The sequence below is a fragment of the Schistocerca gregaria genome, chromosome 4 (genome assembly GCF_023897955.1).
Source record: "Schistocerca gregaria isolate iqSchGreg1 chromosome 4, iqSchGreg1.2, whole genome shotgun sequence".
Classification (NCBI taxonomy): Eukaryota; Metazoa; Arthropoda; class Insecta; order Orthoptera; family Acrididae; genus Schistocerca; species Schistocerca gregaria.
The window spans coordinates 453,886,344-453,905,586 of NC_064923.1; the positions used below are offsets into that span (position 1 = coordinate 453,886,344).

Sequence of the window (19,243 nt, forward strand, 5' to 3'; positions counted from 1 at the left end):
GATCAGTTGGTAGGTCATGTTCTGAGGCATCAAGGGATCACCAATTTAGTATTGAAGGGCAGCGTGGAGGGTAGAAATTGTAGAGGGAGACCAAGAGATGAATACACTAAGCAGATTCAAAAGGATGTAGGTTGCAGTAGGTACTGGGAGATGAAGAAGCTTGCACAGGATAGAGTAGCATGGAGAGCTGCATCAAACCAGTCTCAGGACTGAAGACCGCAACAACAACAACAATCCAGGGGAGAAAAGTAGCTTTTGAGACTTGGTGGACATACATCGTGATACTGACCTTCTGCGAAAATGAGTCCTGAAATTAGCAGCAAAAAGAGCAGAGGCTTCTGCAAAAGATGGATGCTACCAGGATTTGTATGGTCAGCTTGTCAGGTTCCATAATCGTTCAACCCAGGACACTGGACATATTGTGCATGTCAAGCAGCCGTAAAATAATGTTTAGAGACCAACAAGCTATCTTTCTACAGTGGTAAGACTGCGTTGTTATTATCAGCAAGAACAAATCTCTGCTCCCATGAGTTTCAAATCATGACTCTATCTTTGGATGTATGCCCTTAATTATAGCCAAGGCTTACCATTAAGAAGATAAAAAAAAAAAGGTAAGAAAACTGGGATAGGCTGAACCAGGGAATTCCCGAAAATCCACGGAATGCCACAGTTTTCAACCAGGTCATCACCAAGAACAAATTTCTGTACCTGTGGACAACTGGCATGACATCTGCAATCTGGAAGTGTAAAGGAGATGTAAGCAACTGCTCAACTTACTGCCCAGTTCAATTCCTCAATGACATACTGAAAATATTCAAGCAAGTGCTAGACATTAGGTTAAGCAGCATTGTCACAGTAACACCTGACCAGAGTGGATTAGTTAAGGACTGCAGCATCCACAGATGCAACCGATATCACACACTTATTGATAGAAAAGCATAGGGAGAAAGAGAAGAGTGTATACAAGACATTTCTGTCCCTGTGGGTCTGGGGGTTAGAATAGGCCCGAGGTATTCACACCTGCAGTAAGAGGCAACAAAAAGGAGTCTCACAAGTTTTGGCCTTTATGTGATAGTCTCCTGTCGGGTTTGACATCCATCTTTCTAAATTTTCCCGAAGAGTGAGTCAATTGGGGAAGGGCGCCTTACATGGTGCATCATGTCCATCGTGCATTGAGATCTTTAGTCCACTTTCTCGTCGACGCATTGCAGTCCCGCTTATTCTCCATCTCTCCCTGCGGGTCCGGGGGTAAGAATAGGCCTGAAGTATTCCTGCCTGTCGTAAGAGGCAACTAAAAGGAGTTTCTCACATTTTGTCCTTTATGTGATGGTTCACTGTAGGTTTTGACCTCCAGTCTGCAAAATTATCCCAAAGAGCGAGCTAATTGAGGAAGGGCACCTTACATGGTGCATCGTGTCCATTGTGCATTGAAATCTTTAGCCCACTTTCTTGTTGTCACATTTCAGTCCAGCTTATTCTCCATCTCTTGGTAGAGGACACCTTCCTGGGTATGTTTTCCACCAACCACCTTGCATTGTTGCTTTCTGCAGTGACGATGACCACGGACTTCTTTGTACCTGATATCCAGCATGGTAGCCAGTCTGTTGTGGTGGGGCCACCATGTGCCCTGTTGGTTGTAGCCCCCTCCCCCCCCCCCCCCCCTGACCACACAGGGATTGTTCTGCTGATGCCTGCACAGTTAACTCCCCACATATGCCATGGAGTAGATGCCCATCCCTTGGGGCATCGGGACTCCCGGCAATGACCATCCTGCCAGGTGACCTTTGCTGTGGCTAGGTGGTGCCGAAGAGCAGGGCCCCTGATCGGAGTAGGTGGCATCAGGGCGGATGACACGCAATGAAGCGCAGTCCATCATCTCTTGCTGGTTGTGAAAACCAGCAGTCTCTAAGCGTTCACAGGCTCAATTCAACGCACAAAAGTACGACCCCAAATCATTCCCCTCCTTGGCCACACCAAGGGAGGAGCGTCAGACTAAGGATGGCAGCAGATCTTATTCTCCCTGCTACCTTGTATGTTCAAGAGCTGATGGGGAATCTTTCATGACAATGAAGCCTCAGTTGTTTGAAGCCTCAGTTTTTTGTTGAGCATTTAGAGGACAAGTTTGGGGAGGTAGAGGGATTGTCCAAAATGAGATCTGGGTCAGTCTTGATCAAAGCAGCATTCTCTGCCCAGTCACGGGTGTTACTTACTTGTGACAAGCTAAGGGATGTTTCTGTAACCATCACACCTCATAAGAGCTTAAATATGGTCCAAGGTATCGTAGTTCAAAGGAACTTTTTTTTTGCAGTCGGACGATGAGCTGAGCGCAAATTTAGAGCGGCGAGGTTTACATTTCATCCGACGTGTGCACTGGAGTCTGAGGGATTATCAGGATGCCACTGGTGCCTTCATCTTGGCCTTCGAGGGTGATACATTGCCCGAGAAGGTCAAGGTGATGGTCTACCGCTGTGATGTAAAGCCCTATATCCCTCCGCTGTAGTGCTTTATTAAGTGCTGGAAACTTGGTCATATGTCTTCTTGCAGTACTTTCAGCGTCACATGTCGAGATTGCGGATGCCCATCACATCCCAATACTCCATGTGCCCTGCGTCACATCTGTGTCAACAGTGGAGAGCACCATTTGGCTTGCTCTCCAGACTGCAGAATTTTACAGAAAGAAAGGAAAATCCTGGAGCACAAGACCCTGGACCGACTGACCTACACTAAGGCTAAGAGAAAATTTAAACACCTACATCCTGTAATGTATGACATCATCTTATGCCGCCACTACAACAGTTCTAGCACCACCAGCTCCCGCCAACCCCCGTTACCTCTCGGAGCCAGAAATACACCTTCCCCCTAGATGGTGGGGGGCATATACCTCCCCTCCAACAATTTCCCTCCCTGTTGCTCCCACACTACCTAATTCGGAAGCAACACTCCCCCAACCATCGGGGACGTCTGTCCCCACTTTTAAGCCAGAGAAACGCAAGTCTTCTTCGTCTTCTCTTGCTAGGAAGGGGGCCCTTGGGTCACTCCTTTCCCAGGTTTTTTGCTAGTGGGAAAGATAACACCCGCCAGTGGCTGAAGAGCCCAAAAGCAGCTGGTCGTAGGGCTTCATACTCATCCTCAGTCCCGGAGATAGAGCCAGTGGTGTCCTCCAGCAAGGGAAACCCAAGGAGCAGCGAGAGAAATCCAAAAAGAAGAACCCTTAGACCAAGGAAATTGCAGGGGCACCCACACCCCTGCTACTTACAAGCTCTGCATCTGAGGATTGGGTGGAGATTCTGGCGTCCGCTGAGGACCTAGATCTTGCCAGACCCTCCATCCTCCAGTGGAACTGCAGTGGTTTTTCCATCGCTTGGCTGAGCTACAGCAACTGTTAAGCTTTACACCTGCTGTCTGCATTGCCCTGCAGGAAACCTGGTTCCCGGCAATGCGGTCCCCTGTCCTCCGCAGCTCTTAGGTATATTACAGGAATCATAGCCTTTGTAATCGAGTGTCAGGTGGAGTTTGCTTTTATTTTGCTTTTATGTCCTAAACTCAGACTGTAGTGAAACTGTGTCCCTTCAAACCCCTCTTGAAGCTGTGACGTCAGAATATGGACAACACATGAAATAACTGTTTGCAATGTATACCTTCCTCCAGATGGTGCAGTATCCCTGAATGTATTAACTGCACTGATTGATCAACTCCCTGAACCTTTCCTACTTTTGGGAGATTTTGATGCCCATAACCCCTTATGGGGTGGCACCGTGCTTACCGTCCGAGGCAGAGATGTCAAAACTTTACTGCCTCAGATCGACCTCTGCCTCTTAAATACTGGGGCCACCACACATTTCAGTGTGACTCATTGTAGTTACTCGGCTACTGATTTATCAATTTGTAGCCCAGGACTTCTCCCATCTATCCACTGGAGAGCACATGATGACCTGTGTGGTAGTGACCACTTCCCCATCTTTGTGCCACTGCCCCGGCCTCAGGCCCCTGGATGCCTGCCCAGATGGGCTTTAAACAAGGCAGATTGGGAAACTTTCTCCTCTGCTGCCACCATTGAATCTTCCGCATGTGGGAACATCGATGTGATGGTTGAGCAGGCGACTTCAGCAATTGTTTCTGTGGCAGAAAGCGCGATCCCTCGCTCTTTTGGGTGCCCCCAGTGTAAGGCAGTCCCTTGGTGGTCTCCGGAAGTCACTGGAGCAATTAAGGAGTGTCGGCATAAGCGGCATCCTTCCCTGGAGCACCTCATATCCTTTAAATAGTTCTGTGCCTGCGTTCGCCAACTTATCAAACAACAAAAGCAGGAGTGTTGGGAAAGATATGTCTTTACCATTGGGTGCCATATGTCACCTTCTCAAGTCTGGGCAAAGATCAAATGTCTTTTGGGGTACCAGACCCCAAAAGATGTTCCTGGTGGTTCCATAAATGGCGTATTATCTAGCGACGCAAATGCGATTGCCAAACACTTTGCTGAGCACTTTGCTCAACCTTCTGCGTAGGAAAATTACCCCCCTCCCAGCCTTTCTCTCTCTCTCTCTCTCTCTCTCTCTCTCTCTCTCTCTCTCTCTCTCTCTCTCTCTCTCTCTCTCTCTCTAAGTGGCGACTGGAAGGGAAAGCCCTCTCATTCACCACATGCCACAATGAATCCTATAATGGCCTATTTACAGAGTAGGAGCTCCTCAGTGCTCTTACACACTGCCCCGACACATCTCCTGGGCCTAATTGGATCCACAGTCAGATGATTAAACATCTCTCATCTGACTACAAGCGACATATCCTCGTCATCTTCAACCGGATCTGGTGCGATGCCGTCTTTCTATCGCGATAGCGGGAGAGCACCATAATTCCAGTGTACAAACCCAGTAGAAACCCGCTTAATGTGGATAGCTACCTGCCCATCAGTCTCACCAATATTCTTTGTAAGCTGCTGGAACATATGGTGTGTCGGCGGTTGGGTTGGGTCCTGGAGTCACGTGGCCTACTGGCTCCATGTCAGGGCATCTTCCCCCTGGGTTGCTCTACCACTAATAATCTTGTGCCCATCAAGTCTGCCATCTGAACAGCCTGGTTGCCGTCATTTTTACTTACGTAAAGCGTAAAACATGACCAAGTGACATCATATCCTTGCCACATTGTATGAGCGGGGTCTCCAGGGCCCGCTGCCAATTTTTATCCAAAATTTCCTGTCGGTCTGTACTTTCCATGTCCAAGTTGGTGCCTCCCATAGTTCCATCCATATCCAGGAGAATGAAGTCCTGCAGGGCTCTGTATTGAGTGTCTCTATTATTTTGTGACCATTAATGGTCTAGCAGCAGCTGTTGGGGCCCTTCGTCTTCCCTTCTCTGTATGCAGACGATTTCTGCTCCAGTACTGGTGTTGCTGAGTGGCACCTACAGGGAGCCATCCACAAGGCGTGGTTATGGGCTCTAGCCCACAGCTTCCAGTTTTCAGGCGCAAGGTCGTGTGTCAGCGTCATACCGTTCATCCGGACCCAGAACTTTATCTTCATGACAATCCACTCACTGTAGTGGAGACATTGATTCTTAGGACTGGTTTTTGACGCTCGATTGGCATGGCTTCCTCATCTTCGTCAGCTTGAGTGGAACTGCTGGGGGTACCTCAATGCCATCCGTTACCTGAGCAACACCAATAGGGGCGCAGATTGCTATATGCTGCTGCTACCGCTGCTGCTGCTGCTCATCCTCTACAGAGTCCTTGTCCAATCCCTCAGCATTACATTTACTTGACCCTGTGCACCACTGCAGGGTTCGACTAGCGACAGTAGCTTTTAGGACAAGTCCAGTCACCAGCGTACTGGTGGAGGCTGGAGTCCCTCCATTGCAGATCAGACGTGCACAGCTGCTCGCCAGTTACGCTGCACACATTTGTAGTTCTCCTGAACATCCGAATTACCATCTCCTTTTCATGCCCACGGCGGTCCATCTCCCATGTCGGTGGCCCAGGTCAGGGCTAACAGTTGCTCCTGCACCACCTAGTTTGGGAGCCCCCGCCCCCCCAAACCATTGGGGATATCAGTCCCCACTTCTGAGCCAGAGGCGCGCAAGTCTTCTTTGGCTCCTCTCGCTGGTAAGGGGCCCTCTGTCACTCCCTTCTCAGGTTTCTTCTAGTGGGAAAGATGACACCTGCCAGTGGCTGAAGAGCGCAAAAGCAGCTGGTTGTAGGACTTCATGCTCATCCTCAGTCTCAGACACTGGATCAGTGAAGTCCTCCCAGCCAGGGAAACCCAAGGAGCAGCGAGACAACTCCAAAAAGAAGGTCCTCAAGACCAAGGGAATTGTGGTGGCACCCACACCACCGCTACCTACAAGCTCTGCTTCTGCAGATGAGGTGGGTGGACATTCTGGCATCTGCTGAGTACCTAGATCTTGCTGAACCCTTAGACACAATGGATATAGACTGCTCAGGCAAAAAGTCAGTGGCAGCAGGTGACCATGAGGTCTAAACTGCCTCATCGATTGTTCCATTTCTTCCTAGCCTCAAGATTATGTCACCCTCCAGTGGAATTGGCAGTTTTTTCCACCACCTAGCTGAGCTACATTGTTAAGCTTTACACCTGCTATCTGTATTGCCCTCCAGGAAACCAGGTTCTCGACAATGCAGACCCCTGCCCTCCGTGGCTATAAGGGATACTACAGGAACTGTAGAGACTATAATCAAGTGTCAGGTGGAGTTTGTGTTTATGTCCTAAACTCAGTCTGTTTGAACCTATGCCCCTTCAAACCCCTCTTGAAGCTGTGGCTCTCAGAATAAGGACTACATAGACAATAACTGTCTGCAATGTATATCTTCCTCTTCTCCTGAATGTACTAGCTGCATTGATTGCTCAACTCCCTAAACCTTTCCTACTTTCTGGAGATTTTAACGCCCATAACCCCTTGTGAGATGGCACCACTCTTATTGGTCGATACAGAGATGTCGATGTGGCTAATGGTGGTTACTCGGCCATTGATTTTTCAATTTGCAGCCCAGAACTTCTCCCATCTATCCACTGGAGAGCACACGACAACCTGAATGGTAGTGACCACTTCCCCTTCTTCCTGTCACTGCCCGGTGTCAGGCCCATGGACACCTGCCCAGATGGGCCTTAAACAAGGCAGGCTGGGAAACTTTCACCTCTGCTGTCAGCATTGAATCTCCCACACACGGGAACATCAGTGTGATGGTTGAGCAGGTGACTACAACAGTCGTTTGTGTGGCAGAAAACTCGATCCCTCGCACTTTAGAGTGCCCCTGGCAAAAGGCAGTCCCTTGGTGGTCGCTGGAAGTTGCTGAAGCAATTAAGGAGCGTTGGCAAGCTCTACAGTGGCATCCTTCCCTGGAGCAACTCATAGCCTTTAAATGGCTCCGTGCCCGCATTCGCCAATTTATCAAATGGTGGAAGCAGGAGTGTTGGGAGAGATAAGTCCTGACCATTGTGTGCCATTCGTTATCTTCCCAAGTCTGGGCAAACGTCAAATGTCTTTTTGGGTACTAGACCCCCCCCCAACAGGTGTTCCTGGTGTGAACATAAGTGGTATGTTATCTGCCGACACAAACATGATTGTCAAGCACTTTTCTGAGCACTATGCTCGAGCCTCTGCGTAGGAAAATTACCCCCCAGCTTTTTGCACTCTCAAACGGCAGCTGGAAGGGAAAGTCCTCTTGTTCACTAGATGCTACTGTGAGTCCTATAATGTTGCATTTACCGAGAGGGAGCTTCTCAGTGCCCTTGCACATTTCTCTTACACAGCTCCTGGGCCTGATCCGATCCACAGTCAGATGATTAAACATCTCTCATCTGCCTACAAGCGACATCTCCTCGTCATCTTCACCCGGATCTGGTGAAGTGGCATCTTTCCATCGCAGTGGCAGGAGAGCACCATCATTCCGGTGCTCAAACCCAGTAAAAACACGTATGATGTGGATAGCTATCGGCCCATGAGTCTCAACAGTTTTCTTTGTAAGCTGCTGGAATGTATGGTATGTTGGCAGTTGGGTTGGGTCCTGGAGTCATGTGGCCTGTTGGCTCCATCTCAGGGAGGCTTCTGCCAGGGTCGCTCTACCACTGGTAATCTTGTGTCCCTCAAGACTGCCATCCGAACAGCATTTTCCAGATGCCAACACCTGGTTGCCGTCTTTACGAAAAGCGTATGACATCACCTGGCGACATGCTACCTTGCCACATTATACGAGTGGGGTCTCCGAGGCCCGCTTCCTATTTTTATCCAAAATTTCTTGTTGCTTCATTCTTCCTGTGTCTAAGTTGGTGCCTCCCATAGTTCCCCCCATATCCAGGAGAATGGTGGCCCGCAGGGCTCTGTATTGTGTGTGTCTCTGTTTTTAATGGCCATTAATGGTCTAGCAGCAGCTGTAGGGCTGTGCTTCTCACCTTCTCTGTATGCAGACGACTTCTGAATTACGTACTGCTCCACAAGTACTGGTGTTGCTGAATGGCACCTACAGGGACCATCCATAAGGTGCAGTCATGGGCTGTAGCCCACGGTTTCCAGTTTTCGGCCGCGAAGTCGTATGTTATGCTCTTCTGTCAGTGTCGTACTATTCATCCAGAACCAGAACTTTACATTAATGATGATCTGCTCACTGTAGTGGTGACATATTGATTCTTAGGACCGGTTTTCGATGCCCAATTGACTTGGCTTCCTCACCTTTATCAGCTTAAGCGGAAGTGCTGGCAACACCTCAATGCCCTCCGCTGCCTGAGCAACACCAACTGGGGTGCAGATCGGCCTATGCTGTTGCGGCTCTACAGAACCCTTGTTCAATCCCGCCTTGACTATGGGAGTCTCGTTTATGGTTCAGTGGTGCCCTCAGCATTGCGTTTACTCAACCCAGTGCACAACTGTGACATACGCCTAGCGACAGGAGCTTTTAGGATGAGTCCGGTGACCAATGTTCTTGTGGAGGCCGGAGTCCCTCCATTGGAGATTAGGCGTGCACAACTACTGGTCAGTTACATTGCATACATTCGTAGTTCTCCTGCATATCCAAATCACTGTCTCCTTTTCTCACTCACGGCGGTTCATCTCCCATATCGGCGGCCGTCAGGCTTCCAGTTGCAGTTTGTGTCTGATCCCTTCTTTCCGAACTGGAGTCCTTGCCTTTACCACCTATACTTGAGATCCATTCACGTACACCTCCATGATGTACACCTATGCCGCGGCTTCGCTTGGACCTTTCTATGGCCCTAAGGACTCAGCTAACCCCACGCCTCTCTGTTGCCACTTCCTCTCAATTCTTGACATGTACCGAGGCCACAAAGTGGTTTACACAGACGGCTCGATGTCTGATGGTCACGTCTGCTTCGCGTATGTCGAAGGAGGACATATTGAACAGCATTCCTTGCCTGAAGGTGGCAGTGTTTTCACTGCCAAGCATGGTAGCTATATCTCATGCTCTTGAGCACATCCGTTCATGCCCTGGGAAGTCATTTCTTCTGTGTACTGACTCCTTGAGCAGCCTACAAGCTATCAACCAGTGCTACCCTCATCATCCTTTGGTAGCAGCCATCCAGGAGTTCATCTATGCCCTGGAACAGACCAGTTGTTCAGTGATGTTTGTCTGAACCCCAGGTCACGTCGGAATCCCAGACAACGAAGTTGCCAACTGGCTGGCCAAACAGGCTACGTGGAAACCGTTTATGGAGATCGGCTTCTCTGCAACTGACCTGCATGCAGTATTATGCCACAAAGTCTTGCGGCTTTGGGAGATGAAATGGCGTAACCTCAGCATGCACAACAAACTGTGTGCCATTAAGGAGACTACGAATGTGTGGCAGTCCTCCATTAGGGCCTCTAGCAGGGACTCTGTGGTTCTCTGCCGGCTCCGCATTGGCCACACTTCGGTGACACATAGCTACCTCCTGAGCCATGATGACCCACCTGGTCGGTGCGGCGCCTGGCTTACAGTGGCCCATATCTTGGTGAGCTGACCTCCTTTCGGACTTGTTGCCGTTAATTTTAGCTGACAATGCCTCATTGGCTAATTTAGTTTTACGTTTTATATGTGAGGGTGGGCTTTATCATTCTATATAGGTTTTTGTGAATGTCCTTTGTCCCTTGTGTTCTCCATTCTAATACTTTTAGGGTGGATGTTTTAATGTGTCACAGAGTGGCTGGCTTTTCCTTTTTATTCTCGTGGTAAGCCAGCCGCGGTCATCTGCTCTCTTGTTTTATCCCTTCTACTTGTTTCTTGCTTCTCTCTGTGGTTTTCTTTTCTTTTTTTTTTTGTCCATAGTAGTGTTGGTCGTCCTGTCGTCCTTCTGGTTCTTCCTTTTTCCTGTCATTGGGCTGTACGTCTCCTTTCTTTTCTTCTTTCTGTTGTGTAATTATTTTACTGGGAACAAGGGACCGATGACCTTGCAGTTTGGTCCCTTCACCCCCTCTGAACCAACCAACCATAGCTCTTAAGGTATGAATTTTACTCTAAAGTCTTTCCTTGTTTTGATCTAAACTATATGCTTCCAAAATATGGAAAGCAAAGAGCTTGCAGTAGAAGAGATTTGTTTTGCAGTTGTTAACAACCATTCAAACACACATTTTTTTTCCCTCCAAACAACTGATTTCAACAGTCTTAGCTGTCATCTTCGAGTCTAGTACCTTTTTTTGTAGTAAAACAGGTTCATTTTATGCTGAACTACTTGCACAAGATGTCAGGTGGATAAAACTCAGCACATTATAAATGGTTGTCATCGCTAAGGCATTTAAAATATTGAAAAATATTATATTTACTGCTCAAAAGTTGTTAATTGATGGCAGTAATGAAATGTGCCATATTTCAAACCTCTATCTAAAAACTGATTGCTTTCCAGAGGCCTGATTTTTTTTTTTAACTTTTTTAATGAACTGAAACTTTAGTTCATGTGACTGGACATAAAACAACTTCTGTGCCTTGGTCATGTGTTTGTTGTGCATTGACCCTTCTTGATGACAGCTAGAGCATTAACAAAAGTCAATTTATTATACTTACCTATTTATAGACACTTAAATAAAACTATACAACTTCATGGTGGAACTGGGGCGAAGTAAATCATTTTTTCTCGGTGGTTCTTTAAACACTCATCAATGTGGGAAGAATGAGACTTAATGAATGCAGCAAAAGTGCGATGCAGCGGATGTAGCAACAAATATCTATAACAGTCTAGTGCCGCAGTGTATCGAAGACAAAGAAGTACTCCTAGCTCTTAAGGTACTGTCAAATGGGATGAAGTTGGCTGCTGGGGTTAAGTTGACTGAAAAGTTCAAAACTTTTGTACCCGCATCTCGTGGTCGTGCGGTAGCATTCTCGCTTCCCACGCCCGGGTTCCCGGGTTCGATTCCCGGCGGGGTCAGGGATTTTTCTCTGCCTTGTGATGGCTGGGTGTTGTGTGCTGTCATTAGGTTAGTTAGGTTTAAGTAGTTCTAAGTTCTAGGGGACTGATGACCATAGATGTTAAGTCCCATAGTGCTCAGAGCCATTTTTGAATCAAAACATTTTGTGTTAAGTAACAGCACATCAGTGCAGGTATATGTACATTAACTTATGAATTTGCCATGTAGGTTGCAGTTTTGTTTGTTGCACCCCACAGTTGTTAGTGGAAAATGGTGCATGCATAAAAATGTAAATTGTATGCACTGAAAAAATATAGCCTACCTGTTTTTACAACTGTGTCTCCCATAAATAACTGTAAGTGGAAAACTAAGATGGTTAAGTTTAAAGTCTAAAATCAGTCAACTTCACCCCATGTGACGGTATGCATTTTAGGGCCCATCATTACTAGCCTTTTTTTCTTCAAATGATGGTTCTTGCCATATCCCTGAATACTGACCATTCCTCTCGGAACACCCTTTGTGTATATTATATGCAATGTGAAACTATGAATATCATACTGCTTCTACGAAATGTCAGTATTGTGCAGCAGCTTGAAATCCAAAGGAGTGTTTTCATGGAAATCGGTTTATTGAGTGTCTGAGAAGATTTCATAACATGTTGTCTGTGGAATCCTGAGGCAACAAAAAATAATTAAAGGCGTTTGAGGGGATGAAGTATTGTCATTGAGAGAAATTTCTCATCAGCTTTCTGTGTACCTTCAAGGCAAAGTAGATGATGAATAATGTTCACAACACTCTCCTGTAAGCTCTTCTCTCTGGCCCTGCTGGACTATGTAGTGCTGACTGGCTGTTGTGCCGTCTTCTCCTACTGACGTCATTTGGATACTGTATGAAGGGGCATATGGCGAGCACATTAACTTCCTAGTAGACCTTGGAACTGCTACTTCCCATTCAAATAGCTCCTTATTTGACATCACAAGGGTTAGTGGAACCCCATTTTCCTGATCTCCCACCAAACAAAAATCCCTGGAAATACTGGGAATAGAATCTGGTTCCTCGACATGACAGTCAGACATGCTGACCACTCAGCCACAGAGGTGGACTTAATACTCTCCTGAATACACAGAATGAAAGGGAATGTTGTTATACTTGGGGATCCATGGGAATGAGGGGTATTGCTGTTGCTTACGTAGCAATGATAGATTTGCAGATTACCTGCCATTAATTTTCTCTGACATAAACATAAATGCTGTGAAAGTTTTGTATCAATGTGACATATCCACAAACAGTTAAGAATTTAATGGATATCAAAATAACTCTTTCATCTACCATTTATCAGTCATCAGTCATCGGTCAGCCACATTTATGTGCAGGGTCTTTCATATTATCTTTAAAACTATCTTTCTTGTACTTTGTACTGAGCAATGAATTTGGAAGCAGGTAGCCTGTCAAATAGATAACTTAGGAACATTATTCACTATTGCTTAAGTACAGTGTGTAGCTGTTGTTGGTCTTTGGAATAAACCATCATTAAAGAAGTCAGCTGGTGATTAATTCAAGATATAGATATCTTACAATTTGCTAATCAAGAAACTAGGAACTTGAAGCATGAGTGCTGTGAGCTAAGTTAGTAGTCAACAGAAATTTTTTTCATTGTAGTTGTGTCTGCCTGCTGCTGATTTCTCACAGTCCATTAATAGTTCAGCTCAGCACATAGAATTTTTCTTAAGAATATTGATACATGTCCAGCTTAATCCTAAAGGATAAACTGTATTAAACTTTAAAGTTCCAGATTCCTGTTTTCTAATTTTTGCTTTCATTGATTTACAGGAAAGGTGAAGGTTGTGAGAGCACTGTACAATTACACAGCACAATTAGTAAGTAAAAACAAATCTTAATTTTATAATTAATTGCCTACTAATTCACTAACACAACAAAATTCTGATGACTGTTACTATTGGCTCAGTGTGTTACCCAGCTGTCGGAATCGAGTCACAGATGTTGGAAGTAAAATGTGTTCCTTTAATATTCCAAGGATATCTTAAAAGTGGAACATAACCTAATCAAAGTCTGAATAAAATGATTGCTAGCCTGGGAGATTCTTGTTTCACTCATTGATGTAAGTTTTCATTATATTTGTGAATTATCATGGAAAAGGATAGACTTATATCATTGTTTTAGATTTTTTTCTTCCTACAGATAAAAGACATCAGAAAAAAGTTTAGTACTTTTCCCTTGTATCAGACGGTCAGAAAAAATAAGAGGGGTCAATCTCATACTTATTACTTGTTTTGGGGTGCGACCGATTAATTTGTTTTTTGCCATACATACAGAGTGCTAACAAGCAGAAATGATTCTTCAAAATCTAAGGAATTTGGTTCATCCATTTTTGAGATAATTAATTGGAACAATAAATAACTGTAGATTTTTTAAATTTCTGTTACATTGAAGAAACAGCATCAGAATTAAGAATGATAAAACTGAAATCTTATATTCTTAGCAAATGCACATTTTAAACAATCGCATCCTTCAGTAGAAGGTATTGGTCGCATAAATAAAATGCCATTCACAGGCGCTGTTGAGAAGTCGGTTTCTTCCTCTGTAAGTACTTTGTGGGAATCTCCAATTCATCTCATTCTCAGTATGGTCTACCTTTATTTTCTCATCTTCCAGTCTCACTCTGTAGATTTTTTCCTAGAGCATTTTCAAAAATTTCATAAGTACAGATGAAACCTTCTTTAAATTGTCTATACACCTCAAGGTACTGTACATTATCACTCTCACACTAGCTGACCTAGCGAGACGGCGCAGTTGTTAGCACACTGGACTTGCATTTGGGAGGATGACGGTTCAATCCTGCATCTGGCTATCCTGATTCAGGTTTACCGTGACTTCCCTAAATCGCTCCAGGCAAATGCTGGGAAGGACACGGCCAACTTCCTTCCCCGTCCTTCCCTAATCCGATGAGACCGAGGACCTCGCTGTTTGGTCTCTTCCCCCCAAACAACCCCAACCCCTAGCTGACATTTCCTCCTCCACAGACTCTTTGCATCTGTCCTAGCTGTGATGAAAGTGATAACCAGTGGTTGCATGGATTTGGTGCATAGATATAAATTTTATACTGTGAACACTACAGTGACTGAAGTGAAGTTTAAAATGTCTCTATGAATAACTTGTGAATTTATTCTAGATATCTGGTGTATTGCAGAAAATATTCATCAGATGTTGCCATATAAATTGAACCATGCAGTGCATTAAATGTCAATGCTTCTGGTATATGTCTTGCCAGTTGACAAATAAATCAGTTTGTGGAGACTGGCCAGCTGCTTCATGAAAACCCATCATGTGAGTGGAGATTATCACCCTTCCTGATCCCCAGAGTGTGCTACCCAATTCAGGAATTTAAAATCCAAGAACTTAAGGTCTCAGATTGCCTCTCCGCTCAAAAAAGTGCACTTGTTTACATCCTGTCTCATTGGTATTGGCTTTTGACTCTAATGTGGCCAGGTCATTGGCAGCACCTCAAATACTTACTCCTTTCATTCCCTCAGTGTCAACCTTTTGCAGTAGTGCAAGTAAATCAGCCCATGAGGAAACGGTTCTTTTTAGAACCTGTTCTGACAGTTATTTCAGTAAATATTGAAGGCATGTCACGACCTAAGCAACAGCTGCTTCAAGAACTGTGCCGTGAACAGAAGTGCGATGTACTGTGCATACAAGAAACTCACAGAGATACCCAGCAAAGACGACCGAAAATATCTGGTTTGCAGCTACCTGCAGAAATACCTCATGCTAAATATGGAAGTGCTATTTTCGTCAAGCCTGAAATCCAAGTCTTGAGTGCCTATTGCACAAATGACAATAACATCGAGGTCATCACCTTGGAACTCAGCAACTGTGTGATAACGTCAGTGTACGACAAGCCTCCTTCCGAAAAATTCTCCTTTGTTTCTCCTAAAAACTTTGACTCACGGAATATATCTGTGGTAATAGGGGATTTTAATAGCCACAGCCATACCTGGGGATACACCCGAGAAGATGAAAATGTAGAAGCCGTTATATCTTGGGTGGAAACTAACTCCCTTACCCTCATTCATGATAGTAAACTTCCTCCATCCTTTGACAGTGGAAGGTGGCAACGAGGGTACAACCATGACCTCTTATTTGTGAGTGAAAATGCAGCGCAACAGTGCCACAAATCAGTGTGTCATCCCATACCTAACACACAACATAGACCAATAATGTGCCGATATCTTCCCATCGTAAGACCCCGAGGAATTGGTTTTAGACAAAGGTATAATTTTAAGAAGGCAGATTGGCCAAAACTTTCTAAAATGCTGGATGATAAAGTTCAAACAATTAAGCCTGTGCCTGTAGAGTGTGAACACTTTGTTGAGCTTGTTAAATTCTGCTCGCGAGCATGTATCCAAAGAGGCTGCAAGACAAACTACCTGCAGGGCATAACTTCAGAAACAGCTACACTGCTCGAGGAGTATTATACTCAATACTCTGAAAACCCATTCAGTGAGGAAACCTCCCAAATAATTAGATCTGTCCTCTCCTCAATCTCCGAGGCAAAGAGAAGACAGTGGGAGAAACTGATGGAAGGCTGTGATATGAGTAGAAATAGTCAAGAGGCCTGGAGGCTTCTAAAACGCTTGAATAATGACCCTACACATGCGAATATGCATGCGAATGTCCGAGCTGATCAAATTGCACACCAACTCGTACAAAATGGGAAACCACCTTATTCAGCCAGGCCTGGTAAGAAGACATGTGAGAGACGACCTGACCAAGAAACCAATACTCTGCTTCAACCATTTACCCAGACTGAGGTGGATCTCGCTCTGAGTAAGTGCAAAAATGAGAAAGCGGCAGGCCTCGATGATATAAGAGTTGAGCAGATAAAGAAATTTGGGCCGATAACAAAAGCATGGCTGAGAGACCTAATGAACAACTGTGTCCAATCCTGCAAGATTCCTAAAATCTGGAGGAAAGCCAAAGATGTAGCTATCCGCAAGCCAGGCAAGGACCAAAATGATCCTAAAAGCTACCGCCCTATATCTCTCCTATGTCATCTGTATAAACTCCTTGAAAGACTCATACTACACCGATTAACGGAGAAGCTAGAGACAATATACATCCCACAGGAGGCTGGATTTAGACAGGGAAAGAGCTGCACATCTCAAGTGTTGAAACTATCACATCACATTGAAGATGATTTTGAAAGGGAAGAGATCGCAGGAGCTGTATGTATAGATCTAACAGTAGCTTATGACACAGTTAATCATAGAAGACTTATAATGAAGCTGTACAATGCCACTAGAGACTACCAGCTAACCTGTTTCATAAGGAATCTCCTTGAAAATAGAAGATTTTTTGTTGAATTCCAGGGCAAGAGAAGCAGATGGAGATCACAGAAATACAGATTACCCCAGGGAAGTGTGCTTGCTCCAGCTTTGTTTAACATCTACACAAATGATTAATCACTACTTGAAGGAACACAGAGCTTCATCTATGCAGATGATTGTGCTATCACCGCCCAAGCCCGCTGCTTTGAAACTGTTGAAGAGAATCTGTCCAAAGCATTGAGAGAACTGTCAGCTTACTGCAGGGAAAACCAGTTGAGACCAAATTCTGGAAAAACACAGACTTGCGCTTTCCATCTTAAAAACCGACAGGCAGCTAGAGCCCTCAAAATCACCTGGGAAGAAACATCAGTAGAACACTGTATGTATCCCAAATACCTAGTGGTCACCTTGACCGTGCATTAACATACAAGAGGCACTGCCTAAATACCAAGCAAAAAGTGGCAGCCAGGAACAAGATCATCAGAAAGCTAACAGGCACAACGTGGGGAGCACACGCCAACACTGTGAGAACCTCTTCCCTTGCGTTGTGTTACTCTGCCCGGAGAATACGCAAGCCCAGTGTGGTTCAATTCTTGCCATGCCAAAACAGCAGATGTTGCTCTTAATGATACTTGTCGTATCATCACCGGGTGCCTGAAGCCTACTCCTCTGCATAAACTGTACAGCCTCGCGGGAATTGCACCCCCCAACATCCGCCGGGAGGTAGCAGCAAAAAGCGAGAAGGAAAAATGAGAAACTTCTGCAGCTCACCCCCTATATGGCTATCAGCCAGCAAACCCACGACTAAAATCCAGAAAGAGCTTCCTCAGATCTACCGAGGCCCTAGTTGGGGCACCACAGCAATGCCGAATCGAACTATGGCGTGCAAGGCTTACCAGTACTGTGGGATGGATTACACAAAGCGAAAGACTACCACCCGTTGGAGTACATGGAGATTCCTCAACAGACTACACTTGAGTGTCACGAAATGTAAGAGCAATCTGACCAAATGGGGTTTCCTAGAGGAGCCGCCACTCTGCGAGTGTGGAGCAATGCAGACGACCTTCCACCTGCTCCAGTGTACCCAATGTCCAGCAACATGCACAACAGAAGACTTGCTACATGCAACGCCAAATGCAATAGAGGTCGCTAACTTCTGGGCGGCAAAAGTGTAAATAATTATCTTGTAAATGTATCTACAAACAACATGTAAATATTGTACATTATTTCATATATTGTAAATGCTTCTGACACGAATAAATAAATAGCCCCTGAGGGGGAGAAACTCTACTCTTCTGTGGAGTCTTGACTCCCAGCACACAGCCAGAGAAGTAACATCTTCCTGTGGCACCTATCAGTACCAGGCCTGCCTTTGGATTACCCTCTTCATGGAAATCTACAGGCTAGTCACCTGACACAAGCCAGTGAGTAGAGGATGATGAGGATGAGGATAGTCCCAGTCTTTACATAGTCCATTCTTTCCACTGTCCTGAATGATGATGAAGTGATGAGGACAACACAAATGTCCAGTTCCCAGGCAGAGAGAATCCCTTACCTAACCTGGCCAGAACCAAACCTGGGAACCTGTGATCCAGAGGTAGCAACACTAGCCACTGTAGCCACTGGACTGCAAGTTGCAGACTTTAGTGAAGGAGCCATGTACTAAGGGTCAAAGGGCTGCCTGCCTCTCTTCAGTTCCTGCCCCCATAGTGGATAAGCCCTCTCAAAAGTCTGGACCTTCTATAGAAGGAAGAAGGCTACTCCAGTGACATCAGAGGTGTCAAAAGCTTAGGGAACTCTGAATCTACATTTGTCAAACTAGTAGAAGCTGACCTCGGGGAAGATCAGTTTGGATTCCGTAGAAATACTGGAACACGTGAGGCAATACTGACCTTACGCCTTATCTTAGAAGAAAGATTAAGGAAGGGCAAACCTTTGTTTCTAGCATTTGTAGACTTGGAGAAAGCTTTTGACAATGTTGACTGGAATACTCTCTTTCAAATTCTAAAGGTGGCAGGGGTAAAATACAGGGAGCGAAAGGCTATTTACAATTTGTACAGAATCCAGATGGCAGTTGTAAGAGTCGAGGGGCATGAAAGGGAGGCAGTGGTTGGGAAGGGAGTGAGACAGGGTTGTAGCCTATCCCCGATGTTATTGAATCTGTATATTGAGCACTCAATAAAGGAAACAAAACAAAATTTCGGAGTAGGTATTAAAGTACATGGAGAAGAAATAAAAACTTAGAGGTTCGCCGATGACATTGTAATTCTGTCGGAGACAGCAAAGGACTTGGAAGAGCAGTTGAATGGAATGGACAGTGTCTTGAAAGGAGGATATAAGATGAATATCAACAAAAGCAAAATGAGGATAATGGAATGTAGTCAAATTAAGTCGGGTGATGCTGAGGGAAGTAGATTAGGAAATGAGACACTTAAGGTAGTAAAGGAGTTTTGCTATTTGGGGAGCAAAATAACTGATGATGGTCGAAGTAGAAAGGATATAAAATGTACACTGGCAATGGCAAGGTAAGCGTTTCTGAAGAAGACAAATTTGTTAACAACGAGT

At 45.3% G+C, this 19,243-nt stretch overlaps 1 protein-coding gene across 2 annotated transcripts in view; it reads left to right on the forward strand.

Moving 5' to 3' along the window:
- The window catches only part of LOC126267320 (osteoclast-stimulating factor 1-like), a 95,460-nt gene that overhangs the window by 13,673 nt on the left and 62,544 nt on the right, over window positions 1-19,243 (forward strand). For both annotated transcript variants that reach the window (XR_007548992.1, XM_049972421.1), the window contains exon 2: window positions 13,158-13,204. Coding sequence is in view for 1 of the 2 variants with exons in the window: in XM_049972421.1 (XP_049828378.1) it covers window positions 13,158-13,204 (47 nt within the window). In the remaining variant the exon portion in view is untranslated. The remainder of the gene's footprint in view (window positions 1-13,157; window positions 13,205-19,243) is intronic.